The sequence below is a fragment of the Rhineura floridana genome, chromosome 17 (assembly GCF_030035675.1).
Source record: "Rhineura floridana isolate rRhiFlo1 chromosome 17, rRhiFlo1.hap2, whole genome shotgun sequence".
In the NCBI taxonomy this organism is placed as follows: domain Eukaryota; kingdom Metazoa; phylum Chordata; class Lepidosauria; order Squamata; family Rhineuridae; genus Rhineura; species Rhineura floridana.
Window position 1 is genome coordinate 11,227,385 of NC_084496.1, and position 13,430 is coordinate 11,240,814.

The 13,430-nt window shown below is 44.3% G+C and overlaps 1 protein-coding gene across 1 annotated transcript in view; it reads right to left on the reverse strand.

The window, feature by feature from the left end:
* SHISA9 (shisa family member 9) overlaps positions 1-13,430 on the reverse strand; it is a 268,132-nt gene that overhangs the window by 237,806 nt on the left and 16,896 nt on the right. The window contains exon 2 of the mRNA XM_061599553.1: positions 11,028-11,155. Coding sequence (XP_061455537.1) covers positions 11,028-11,155 — 128 coding nt within the window. The remainder of the gene's footprint in view (positions 1-11,027; positions 11,156-13,430) is intronic.

The following is a 13,430-nucleotide window of genomic DNA, read 5'->3' on the forward strand; positions in this document are numbered from 1 at the left end:
CTCCAATACTTAAGATTCTACAACAAAGGCTCTTACCATATATGGAGTGAGAAATGCCCGACGTCCAACTTGGATTTAGAAAGGGAAGAGGCACCAGAGATCATATTGCAAATATACATTGAATAATGGAACGCACCAAGGAATTTCAGAAGGAAATCACCCTGTGCTTTATAGATTACAGCAAAGCCTTTGACTGTGTAAATCATGAAAAACTATGGAATGCTTTAAAAGAAATGGGGGTGCCACAGCATCTGATTGTCCTGATGCACAAACTATACTCTGCACAAGAGGCTACTGTAAGGACAGAATATGGAGAAACCGATTGGTTTCCCATGGGAAAGGGTGTGAGACAGGGGTGTATTCTATCACCCTATTTATAATAATAATAATAATAAAATTTTATTTATGAGTCGCCTATCTGGCCGAATTAACGGCCACTCTAGGCGACGTACATTTACACAGTAAAATACAATAAAATTTAATCTATACGCAGAACATATCATACGGAAAGCGGAATTGGACCAAGAAGAAAGTGTGAAAATTGGAGGGAGAAATATCAATAATTTAAGATATGCAGACGATACCATACTACTAGCAGAAACCAGTAACAATTTGAAACGAATGCTGATGAAAGTTAAAGAGGAAAGCACAAAAGCAGGACTACAGCTAAACGGCAAAAAGACTAAAGTAATGACAACAGAAGATTTATGTAACTTTAAAGTTAACAATGAGGACATTGAACTTGTTAAGGATTATCAATACCTTGACACAGTCAATACCTTGACCAAAATGGAGACAATAGTCAAGAAATCAGAAGAAGGCTAGGACTGGGGAGGGCAGCCATGAGAAAACTAGAAAAGGTCCTCAAATGCGAAGATGTATCACTGAACACTAAAGTCAGGATCATTCAGACCATGGTATTTCCAATCTCTATGTATGGATGTGAAAGTTGGACAGTGAAAAAAGCAGATAAGAGAAAAATCAACTCATTTGAAATGTGGTGTTGGAGAAGAGCTTTGCGGATACCATGGACCATGAAAAAGACAAATAATTGGGTGTTAGAACAAATTAAACTAGAACTATCACTAGAAGCTAAAATGATGAAACTGAGGTTATCATACTTTGGACACATAATGAGAAGACATGATTCATTAGAAAAGATATTAATGCTGGGAAAAACAGAAGGGAGTAGAAAAACAGGAAGGCCAAACAAGAGATGGATTGATTCCATAAAGGAAGCCACAGACCTGAATTTACAAGATCTGAACAGGGAGGTTCATGACAGATGCTCTTGGAGGTCATTGATTCATAGGGTAGCCATAAGTCATAGTCTTGGAGGCACATAACAACAACAACAATTGAGATTCTCCACTCCTGGTCTATGAAAACCAGGTAACCAAACAATTACATTTCTTGGGTCGCTTACAAGTGGGGGCTGTTGATTGATTGATTGATTGATTGATTTAAAGATTTGTCCCTGGGTTTCTAGCCTCAAAAGGACATTCAAGGTTGCTGACCATGGAAATTAGAGTTGCTTGTGGATTTCATTCCTTTTAAAGTACGAATGGACTCATTCACATCTCCTGGACGAATGTGCAGATCAGAGCACAAGCCTTCTTCAGATTTCTCACCTCTCCAGATTTTGCAATGCAGCTCCCAGCTCGAGAAATGTACCAAAAATGCAAATAAAAATACCTTTGTTTTAGGATCAGATACATTTAGAAGTGTGTATTTTGTGAGTAACCACATTCAAAATCCAAATTTAAATATGGATTTTTGTGCACATTCTTTTTTTAAAATAATACATTTGCAGATTCATGCAGAAAGGGAACAGAATGGTCTTGTGAATGAACATCTGTGAAAGTGACATGGACCAGGAGTAGACTGATCTGTCCATCTCAAACATCAGCAGCTCTGAGATGGAGACCCAAAGGAAAGCCCTTCTGGCTTCTGCCATTTCCCAGGAGACCCAAAGCTACTGGGGACTACATCTCTTGGCTCCCAAGCATAACATCAAGGCAAGAGGGAGATCATCCTGGCCCCATTCATCATAGGAACATAAGAATCTGCCTTATACCGAGGCAGACCACTGGTCCAACTAGCTCAGGATTGTCTACTCTGACTGGCAGCAGCTCTCCGGGGTTTCAGGCAGGGGCATTCCGCAGCCCTACCTGGAGACACCAGAGATTGAACCTGGGATCTTCTGCATGCAAGGCAGACACTCTACCACTGAGCTATGGCCCACTGCTTACATTACTTCCTAGTGGTGCGCCTATGTAACGTTAGACTCTTGACTTTATGGTCTTCCTGGGGGGAGGGCTTTAGATGGTGTATCACTTAGAATCATAGAATAGTAGTGTTGGAAGGGGCCTGTAAGGCCATCGAGTCCAACCCCCTGCTCAATGGAGGAATCCAGATCAAAGCATTCCCAACAGATGGCTGTCCAGCTGCCTCTTCAATGCCTCCAGTGTCGGAGAGCCCACTACCTCTCTAGGTAATTGGTTCCATTGTCGTATGGCTCTAACAGTTAGGAACTTCATAGGCTCCAAAAATTCTTGAGGGTGAGATCTGGAGATGACTTCACTTTAAATCAGGGGTGGGGAGCCTCAGACCCAGGACCTCCCCAGGCCTTCCTATCTGGCCTTTGGAACTATCCCAATGCCATACCCTCTTTCCCAACTGCAGCCTCCTCCCAGACCATTGGCCTTGCTTTGCACACTTCTTCCAGGCAAGAGAACTCAAGGGAAGGCCTAACGTTAGCACTATCCCAGTGGGAGAGAAATAGGGGTCTTCTACCAGCTCTCGGCACCCTTCACAAATGACACTTCCCAGGACTCTTTGTGGGAAGCCATGATGGTTTAAAACGCCATGATACCACGGCTCTTCCCCATCAACCAGAGAAGCAACAGCTACCTTCCTCCCTGCCTGAAAGAACGCTCAGCTCCAACTGCCGGTTACACTAGGAGTGCAGAAACAAAGAGAAAGAACACTCTGGCCTCGTCTATCGGCCAGAGGAGGAAGGGCCACTGGAACGTTGTGCCCCTAAATTCCCAGGAAGAACATAATGGCAAGAGGGAAGCCGGCCTGGCCCTCTCCATCAGCCAAAGGAAAAAGAGCCAACTAATGACGAAAAAGGGCTGCAGTTCAGTGGTAGCACACCTTCTTTCCACGCAGAAGGTCTCAGGTTCAGTCTCCAGCACCTCCAGGAAGGACTGGGGGAGAGCTCAGTATGAGATCCAGGAGAGCCACTGCCAGTCAGTGCAGACAATATTAGGGATGTCAGAGAATTCCAAAGAAAATGGAAAAGGAGGTGGAAATAGCTGCAGTTTGTGTGTTCGTCTGTGGTCAGGAAATGAAATCAGTCAAGCAAATATCAGTATGCACTCACGTCATCGCCATCATCTTCATTTTTATATCCACAAATGATACATAATTAATTTTGGGGAGTTTTTTTTACATTGCTTTGATGTTTCCTTTGTATTGAAATGAAATGTAAGTTACATAATTACATCAAATCATGGGCACCGAGAGTAACTTGGCATTTAGCAGAAACCAAACTGGAGCAGAACATCTAGCAGATGTAGATCAGGACAGAAGTCACTGCCTTCTTACATTTCTGTGGAACCAGCCTATTCTTGTGGTTGCAGTTTGTTTTTAACTGTTCTTAAGGCTACATTTTAAATTGTTGTGACCTGCCTTAGGACCTTAGGGTGAAGGGCAGATCATAAATCAAATACTGTAATAATAACAACATCCCTAGAGAATACTAAGCTAGATGGACCCCAATGGTCTGACTCAGCATAAGATTGCTTCCTATGTTCCTAAGCGCTGTTCATGCAAGAACACCAGCAAAGGAAAATCAGCCTAGCCCCAACTGGGTATAAATGAGCACATAATAGCTTGCCACTTTCCTCTGGCCTTGAAGACTTGATCTTCCTCCTGTTGTATATCGGGAATAGGTTTCAGCACCTTGGGCAGCTCCTTGAAAGTGTGGCTTAAAACCTGGAGCAGATTCTGACATGGAGCCGCCAACCATCACCACCTTTCCCCCTCCACTTTCCCTTCCCTTATGTGTCTTGTTTTTTTCCTTTGTAAGCCTCCTGACACACACCCCTTGATTGATGTGAACTGTTTTGGGGAGACAAAGAATGTCTGAATTATCATAAATACAATGAATAAATCCTTCCTGCAGATAGGTTAAAAAAAAGTCAAAAACAAGCCAATGCCCCCAAAACCCACAACAATTAACCCACTGACGATTAGTCAAACAATAAAACGGGAACACAATAGGAATAGCGGCAACCCTTAATGAAATGTCAGCACTAGTGACCCACAGAGGAACCAGGACAGGATGAAGATTTTTGGCCACAATCCAGACCAAAAGCTTGCTCAAACAATAGAGTTTCAACCTTGTAGCTAAAAACTTGTGCTGAGTAAAAAAAAAACCCTCCCAAACAAACACCCAGTACCAGCTCAGGCAGTGAAATTGGAGCCGAGTCATTCTACAATTTCCAAGGCAGCTGCGGGTTCAAACCACAGAATCTAGCAATAAGGCCCAGGCAGACCCCTTGTTCTCTGAGCCATCTGGGACAGCTTGTGAATGAAGGGAACAGCTAGCCTGACCCTTCCTGTCTCACAGTCCCCCTCCCCAATCGTGGCGGGAAAGGAAACTGCAGCCAGCCAGCCCAGGAGGAGTCAGGTGGGCTTGTGAACCAATAGAGCGGAGGAGGGGAACCTTAGGAAGGGGGGAGAGTGAATGTGTTTGCTTTACTTGTTTTGTTTTTAGCCAATCCATTCTAAGGAACTCACCGTCCATAGTGCAAAGTGAAAGCTATGGAATTGGCTCCCACACGTTGCAACAATGGTCACCAACCTGGATGCCTTGCAAAGAGGGTGAGGCAAATCCATGGCTACTAACCCTGATGGATACGTTCTCCCCCACCCCCAGTGTCGGAGGCAGTACACTTCTGAATATCAGGATCACAAGGAGAGTGCTATTGCCCTTAGGACCTGTTTATGGGCTTTCCATGGGCATCTAGATGGCCACCGTGAGGATGCTGAACTCGATGGGCCATTGGCCTGATCCAACAGGGCTCTTCCTACAGCGCTTATAAACTCAAATGATTATACTTTGCTCCAGTTCGATTCAAAGGGGATTTTCAAATAATGGTTCAGGTTCTGTTCTGGTTCGAAAAAACACGTAATAGTCATTCTTTTCCTTTCCAGTTCTTTTGATTCCTTGACAAGGACACTTATATATTGCAATGCTTGGCTTTTCCCCAGACTATGTGCATGTGGGAAAACCACCCCTTTGATCAGCTTCCTGGTGTATTCAGATGAACATAAAACATGGGTGCTTTCAGAAATCCAGTTTCTGCAAATTCTGTGTCAAAAGCACCCAATCTGCTGCCCTCTCTTTCCTACAGGCATGGGGAAACTCTGGCCACAGGGCCTCTGCATCTTGCCTGCACTCCCCCTTCTCAATCCACGGGGCAACTAAGCTTGAAAACAGCCCATTGGCTCTGATGGGAGGCCATTTTCAAACCTAATTATTGCACAGGGGCTCTTTTTTTGGGGAGGGATATCAGCTAGGTAGGAGGGGTCAACCCATCCCTTGCACTGTGAACTCTGTTGCCACCCAAAATGCCACCAACGGCAATTAGATTTGGAAATAGCCTCCCAGTGACCTTCAAGCCTAATTGCTGGGGGCAGGAAGAGTGAGAGTCTGAGCTTGTGTGCAAGTGTGTGAGAGACAGTGGGTATGTTTATGCGGGGAAGAGAGAATGAATGGATCGCTGTGTGTTTATCAGGGTAGTGCCCTCCAGGTGTTAGGAACACAGGAAGCCACCTTAGACTAGAACACTGGACATCCAGTGAAGCTGAATGTTGGAAGACTCAGGACAGACAAAAGACAGACAAAAGAAAAGGCTTCTTCACACAAGCGCATAGTTAAGCTATGGAATTCACTCCCATAGGAGACAGTGATGGTCACCAACTTGAATGGCTTTAAAGAGGATTAGATAAATTCATGGAGGGTAAGGCTATCAAAGGCTGCTAGCCATGATGGCTATGCTCTGCCTCCATAGTCGGGGACAGTGCGCTTCCAAATACCAGTTGCTGGAAACCACAGGAGGGGAGAGTGCCCTTGCGCTCAGGTCCTGTTTGCAGGTTTCCCAAAGGCATCTGTTTGGCCACTGTGAGAACAGGATGCTGGACTAGATGGGCCATTGGCCTGACCCAGCAGGCTCTTATGTTCTTCCTGTATAGGAGCATTGGTCCATCTAGCTCAGTATTGTCTACTCTGATTGGCAGCAACTTCAGACAGGGCTATTCTCATCCTTGCCTGGAGATGTCAGGGTTGAACTTGGGACGCAAGGCAAATGCTCTACCACTGTACTACAGTCCTCCTAAAGTTGTCAGAAGCCTGCTCCCATCAGCCCCAGCCAGTATGGTCAAGGATGATGAGAGTTAGAGTCCAACAACATCTGCAGGGCACCATGATGGCTACCCCTGGTATGTCCAAATGTGTGTGGGAGAGAGTGTGGGCATGGCCTCGCCACCTTTTACATTGTCCCTGCTCACTTTTGGTTCACCTCTGGGATAAAACCCCTAGAAGTTTTCCCAGCCCTGTGTACCTGAGCCTTGAACTACAGCTTCGCTATCTGCTGGATTTCACAGTCCTCTAAATTCAATAAATTCAATAACGCACTTCCACCTCTTTTCAATGTACACAAATACAAGGTTTCAAGCAATGCCAATGTAAACAGTTATGCTCTGTTTCTGTCTCTGTGCACATATAAAACTGTGCTTGTTGAGAAGCAAGGACATCTCTAACAAGAATAACAAATGTCGTTCTCATCTCAGCCGGCCAAACCAGCTTTGGCATGGAAGGGAATGGCATTGCTATTAAAATCCTGGGACTTAGGACGCCCTAGGCTTTCATCCAGAAAGAATTATTTCTTGGAAGGCATAAAATGTGAGAGAAGGGAAAGGATGGTGTGTCAATGGGGGTTGGGGGTGGAGAGGCATGTTGCTGTCTAGGAGAAAAGTGAGGTGGGGGGGAGAGAAGAAGAATCAAACTGTCGTCAGAGGTTATGGAGGAAAGGAACACCGATGGAAAAGGTGTAAGGAGGAACCTGGGTGCAATCTATCCCATCTGCATGTAAGAAGAAACCAAAAACACAACATTCTGCATCAGTGGTAGCCAATGTTGTAGGTCCAGCCAGCATGGCCAATTATCAGGGATGATTGATGTCGTAGTCCAAAACTTCTGGAGGGCTCCACATTGGCTATCCCTGTTCTACATGATAATTCCAGTGGAAACGTGCTTATTTTGTATATGTGTAAAAACAACAACTGTACAACACAAGATGGACGATGGCGGCGGCATGAGCGGCGGCGTGAACGGGTTACTGCAGAGTTCCTGCGAGGTTGCAAGAAGACAGCGGAGAGAGAGCAGCAGGCAAGCTGCTGGTGCTTTCTTTTGAACACCTTCACCACTCGGGACCTGTGCAAAGCAGAGTTACCGGCAGAGGTGCAGTTGTGCCACCTTTATTTTCGAAAAGCTCTGGAGCTATCAAACGTCACCCGCTCGTCTCCGCCACTGCGTCTTCCTTGCCGCTGCCTTCCCTGCTGGGCTTTTTGTTGTCCAGTTCAGTGGAAGGACAGTTGTGCCACCTTTATGTTTGAAAGCCCCAGAGCCACCAGGCGCTGCCTGCCTGTCTTCGCCACCACGTCTTTTTTTGCTACCGCCTTTCCTGCTGGGCCCCTCGTCATCCGGCCTGGCCATGATGGCAGAACCGTACCAAGGCCTCCCCCCGCGGGCAGATCCATCTACACTGAGCAGGCCTCTATGCCTTTCCTATCCCTTCCTCTCAGAGCGCCTCATTTCCACCTCTCCCGTGGGCAGACCCACCCATGCCAAGCAGGCTTCTACTTCTTTCCTCTCTTTCCAAGGCCTTCGTTTCCACCTTTGCAATGATCTACAAGAGCCGGAACATCAAACGCTTCATCCCCGTGATCAAGTTGAAGTACTGCTTACTCTGGACACTGTCTGCGTTGGCAAAAGTTGGACTGCTCCTGTTCCTTTTCCTGTATTAGGACTGGCAGATGCAGTACCAGCAGGACACCTCCATGGTATCATGTTGTGATGTCAACATATTGATGGAAGAACTAGTGGACATTGTCTAATTGTTAGGAATTTGTTAGGAAAGCGCGATTTGTTATTGTATTTTCATTGAAAGTTGTTATTGTTGCTTTTTAATAATGTAATTATCTTGTTATTTAATTTTTGTAAATTGTACTGTTTTTATTGATATGTATTTCTATATTTGTGTTTAAGCTGTGTTGAGGGCCTTTTGTCCAAATTGTGGCATAGAAATAAACCATAATAATAACAACAACAACAACAACAGGAGACAGATTCTTGGGGAAGGGAATCAAAGTTGCAGCCATTTCTCAATACAAAGCATGTGCCTCTTCAACAAGTAAGGACCACCGTGTTCCAAAATGGCTGTTATCCTTTATGGAATTGCATCACTGGTAATGCCAGCCAATCAGCACATGGCTCAGTTGCGACACTCCACCAGTGGTGGTTGGTGGCTCCATGTCAGTGGGGCAATGGAATCTGCTCTGGGTTTTAGTCTGATGTTTGAGGACCTGTCCAAGGTGCTGAAGCACCCAGAGCAGATTCCACTGCCACACTGACATGGCGCCACCAGCCGCCACTGCACTCCACATACCCGACACTTAAGCCAACATGAGCCAATTGTCAACCAAATTGACAAATTTTAGATGAGCACACACACACCCAAAGCAAACAGCTTCAAGGATGGAGCTGCTTCACATTTGCAGGATCCACTTAAAGAAAAACACACCCCAAAAGTCCACATTCATCCCACATTGTGGCAACTGCCACATCCAACCACAAGAACAAAAGAGCAGCAATGAAAAGCATTAATCTTAAACTCCACACTTCTCAAAGACTGGCACTATTCGAGATTTCTGATTCTGGAGTCGGGGGGGAAAGTATTCTTTAAGAAACTGCTTGAGACAACTTTTAACAGTATCAGCAAAACAAACAAAGAGGTCCAAAGGCGCTCATGAACAATTGTTCAAATAAGCATTTTGCCACTTGCAATTTGCCATAAATACATTAAAGAGCAATTTGCTTTTTTTAAAAAAAAAAGCAATGCACCAATGATCTAAACAATCATTGCCGACTAGCTGAATTAGTGACCTTCCATTCACATTGTGGCTCAAGTTATTCTTGGCAGCTGAAAATTTCAAAGTGGGCTGAAGTAGTCATCTTCCGCCACCTTTCTTTTGTCTCCATATGTGATTATTTGTGATGCTTTTCTACCAAATGCAATTTTCTTGCTTGCATCTGCTGATAGGAAAAAAGGCACAGACGCCTTTGTTTAAACTGAAACTTGACAATTAGAAACTTTATCGTACTTGAGCCATAAAAAATTTGAGCATCATCACTGAACTGTCAAAAAACAATACAGCCTTCTAAGACATTTCACTTAGAGTGTTAGCTTTATGCAATCATATAAATACTTCTTCCCCAGCAAATGTTTTGCCTGAACTCAGCAACAGGAAGCATGCAAACATATACAAGGAAAGGCCACAATCCTGCAAAGGGTTTAATGCATGTCCAAATTCCACTTCTTCTCCCCCTGCTGAAATGCTAATGCAATCCTATATACAGTACACTTATATAGTAAATCCTACTGAATTCAGCAAGACTTACTTCTCTGAGCAGACATCCATAGAATTGCACTGCCACACACATTTTTCCCCATTTATTACAGTGGAGGATGTAACATCACCCAACAATTTGGCAGAGAACACAGCTGCAAGATCTGACTACATGAAGATCCAAGTATTCAATAACAGTACAGTTCATACTCTGCACATGCGCAGCACATCATGAACTTTTCCACTGCCAGAGGGATATCTCTACATTACTTTGGCCTACTAGAACATATACTGCTTTGAGCCAAAATCTGTAACTCTTCCTTTTACAACTCTGCAGACTGTCAAGTAAGGATGGAAACATTTGTCAATTTCGGTTCTTTCCATTTTTCATTTTTCCAGTCTGAAATTCAGTTCTCCACATTTCTGGAGCAATTTGCCATTTTTTTAAAAAAAAACTCTTTGGCATTTTTGTCCAGATTTAATAAACACATTTTTGTATGCAGTTATGACTCATGCACACATTTTTGCAAGCAGTTTCTCCTAATATAGTGCTTTTTGTGTGTTATTTTCACCAATATATTCATTTTTATGCACATTTTCCCCTAGTGTGTGCACTTTTGTAAATATGGACTGGGTTGGATAACTGCATCTCAAAATTCTGAGAAGTGCGAATTTTGAAAGATGGCTGTGTTTTGATTCTTATATTGTTTCACAAAGTGCAAATTTGATAAATCTAGTTTTAAATGTGAACTGAACTGAATTTCTACCCACCACCACCACTATCAAGTCCTCTTGGCTACGGCTGCAATCCTATGCACACTTCCTTGGGAGTCAGTTCCATCGAACTCATTGGGTTGTATCCAACTAAGTCCTACTCAGAGTAGATCCACTGAAATGAACGGACTAAAGTCGCTCATGCCCATCAGTTTTAATGGGTCTACTCTGAGCAGGACTAGAACTGGCTACAACCCATTGGGACCTACTTCCCAGTCAACATGCTGCATGCCGATTTGTTTCTACTGCTGTCCTTTTGAGGTGAACCGTGAAACCAAGAATAAACTGTTGCGTAAATGATTAAAGACATTTTTTTTAGAAAGGGATGAAAATATAAAGAAGAAAACACACAGAGAGACAAAAGTCAAACAAGAAAGATGCAATCCAAACTCTGCCAGCATTTGCTCACTGTCAAGGAATCGCCTTTCTTGCTATCGAATCCAGTAACAAGGCAATAAAAGATCTCTCCTTTGCAAGAACCGCAGTCGTAAACATCTCCAGCCATGACCAAGCAAAAGACTGAGACATAAATATAAATATATAAAACTCACGCAAGTTATTTGCAGGCGGCCTCGTCTCCATGTTCTCATAGTGTTGCACGTGGACTACAATGTTGAGATCTCGTTCCATGTGATCCGTCGTGCAGTGAGCTTCTGGTCGCATAACGTCAGCAAGAGCCCTAAAGAATTGTGGGAAAGGGAAAAGCAATTAGATGCACCCTTCCATAAAAACTCTCGCTCCCCCCTACCCTGGCAACGGACTCTTGAACTTCAATTTTGGTAGAGGATCTCTCTCTCTCTCTCTCTCTCTCTCTCTCTCTCTCTCTCTCTCTCTCTCTCACACACACACACACACACACACACACACACACACACACACACACACAGAGCAAACTCAGTGCTGACAGGACTGGAGACCAAACTGGACCATCGAAAAACAAAAAGGAGTTAAGGGCACACTTGGATGAATCTTGAGACACTTGACATACAAGTGTCCAGAAGACATGGAATGCTGAATGTCAGCTGGAAAAGAAAATCAGAAAAATGGAGAGTAGGTTGCAGTACGTGAGACAATCATGGGTGGCTTGCTGGACCCCTGGAAAGGAGGATATACTGCAACATTTTGTGGCAGTTCCAGCTTGTGGGTAGAGCTGAATGGACACTTTTTAGAAGGCTCAGCTCTGAAGTGAGGACTCAGGGGGAAGGATTTGTTAACACACACTCACTGGCTCTTCTTTTCCAGCCTCTGTCTTTTTTGTGGTCATGTTGGAGGTGAAGGTATTGCTGGGTGGTGATGGCGGCCATTGTTTAATTACTCCCAAGACTCCAGAGTGAGGGCAGGATGCATTGCCTTCACTCTGATTTGGCTTCAGGATGATGTCACATGAAGATGTCTGAAGCCAAATCTTGTCCTCATTCTAGATTCTTGTAGGGAATCAAGAATGATCGCCTCCAGCAGATTTTCACCATATTTCAACCTCTCTTCATGCTCATACATCTGATCAAACATCCTCCAACTCCATCACCTGCAGCAACATTAACACAGGCTGGCAAAGTTGGATAACTCCATTTTTCATTTTTGCAATCTTAGGTTCAGTTCTCCTTTCCACATCCATTTGCGATTTCTTTTTAAAAAGTCCTCCTGAAAATTCATTAGCACTTCAGTGTGAATTTCTCCTAAAAGACACGTCTATGTGCAATTTTGCCTAATATGCACATTTTTGCAAAACAACTTTCCATGACATAATGCAACATACAATTATTTTCACTAATGTGCATTTGTATGCGCTCACACCCAAGTATAGGCGTTTCTACATGTTACTGGGCTGGAGAAGTGCATTGCAAAATTCAGAGAAGCGTGGGGAGGGTTCTGAGAGCCAGATAGAGAGGGCAGAAAGGCCACATTTGACCGCCAGAGCTGAGATTTTCCACCCTCTGTAAGGTAAGCCAGCATTATATCCCTACTTCATAGTTCCATCTCTTAGCCAGCTCTCTGCTGAGGTGCAGTAGTGTAGTGGCAAATTCAGAAGTGCAGAGTCCCTTCATCCCAGCCACAGCCATGTCCCTTCCCAGCCACATCCCTTCTAAGATTATACAACCTTCTAAGATTATAAAATAATCTGGCCAGATTTGAATACTGTTTTCTGCTTCTTTGTCCTTTTTAATGCCTTCTCCCACAACAACAGATGTTCCTAGGAGTTAATCAGCATGAAAGGGGAATGTGTTAGCTACTGAGAAGAGTCTTCTCAATGGCTGACTCACCTCCTTTCACTCCGATTGGCTCCAATCAGCAGGAAAGGACACATGTTAGAAGACTCTTTTCAGTGATCAACACACTCCCCTTTCATGCTGATTGGCTCGTAGGATGCTAGAGACATAGGGACCCTGCTGGACCCTACTTCCATAGGGGTCTAACACCCCCTTGAGACCCTGGACGACTACATCCCTGCAGAAGTGCACTCTTCCTTATTATTGTATCTCCTGTTTAATGGCTAGAACCAAATCCCAGGATCAAGCCTTGGTGACCCCAACACATGCAGGGTCTTGAAATGTTGGGGCGGGGGGTTGTACGCTGTCGCCTTTACTATTCTGTTGTCATTTTATTATTGCTGCTGTCACAAAATTGTTTTTGCATGTTGTGACGTATCGCTGCTCTCCTCGTCGTAAGCCACTTTGAGCTTGATACTGTGCATCTGGGAAAGCAGCATACAAGTAAAGTGCTGTTGCTGACTATGAAAATGGCCATTTTTTCCACGTTGGGAAAATCCTGGGTCATTAAACCATGCCTGGGTCCCTAGCCTGACTTGGCCCTTCCCGGTAGCATAGCTTTCATAACAACTAACCAAGCCCTGCTAGATGCTACTGACAAAGACATGAAAAGAGGAGCGGGGGGAATAAATCCAGATTTTTACTTCCAGACTGCTAGAAATCTCCTTTTAATGTGCACACCTCTAT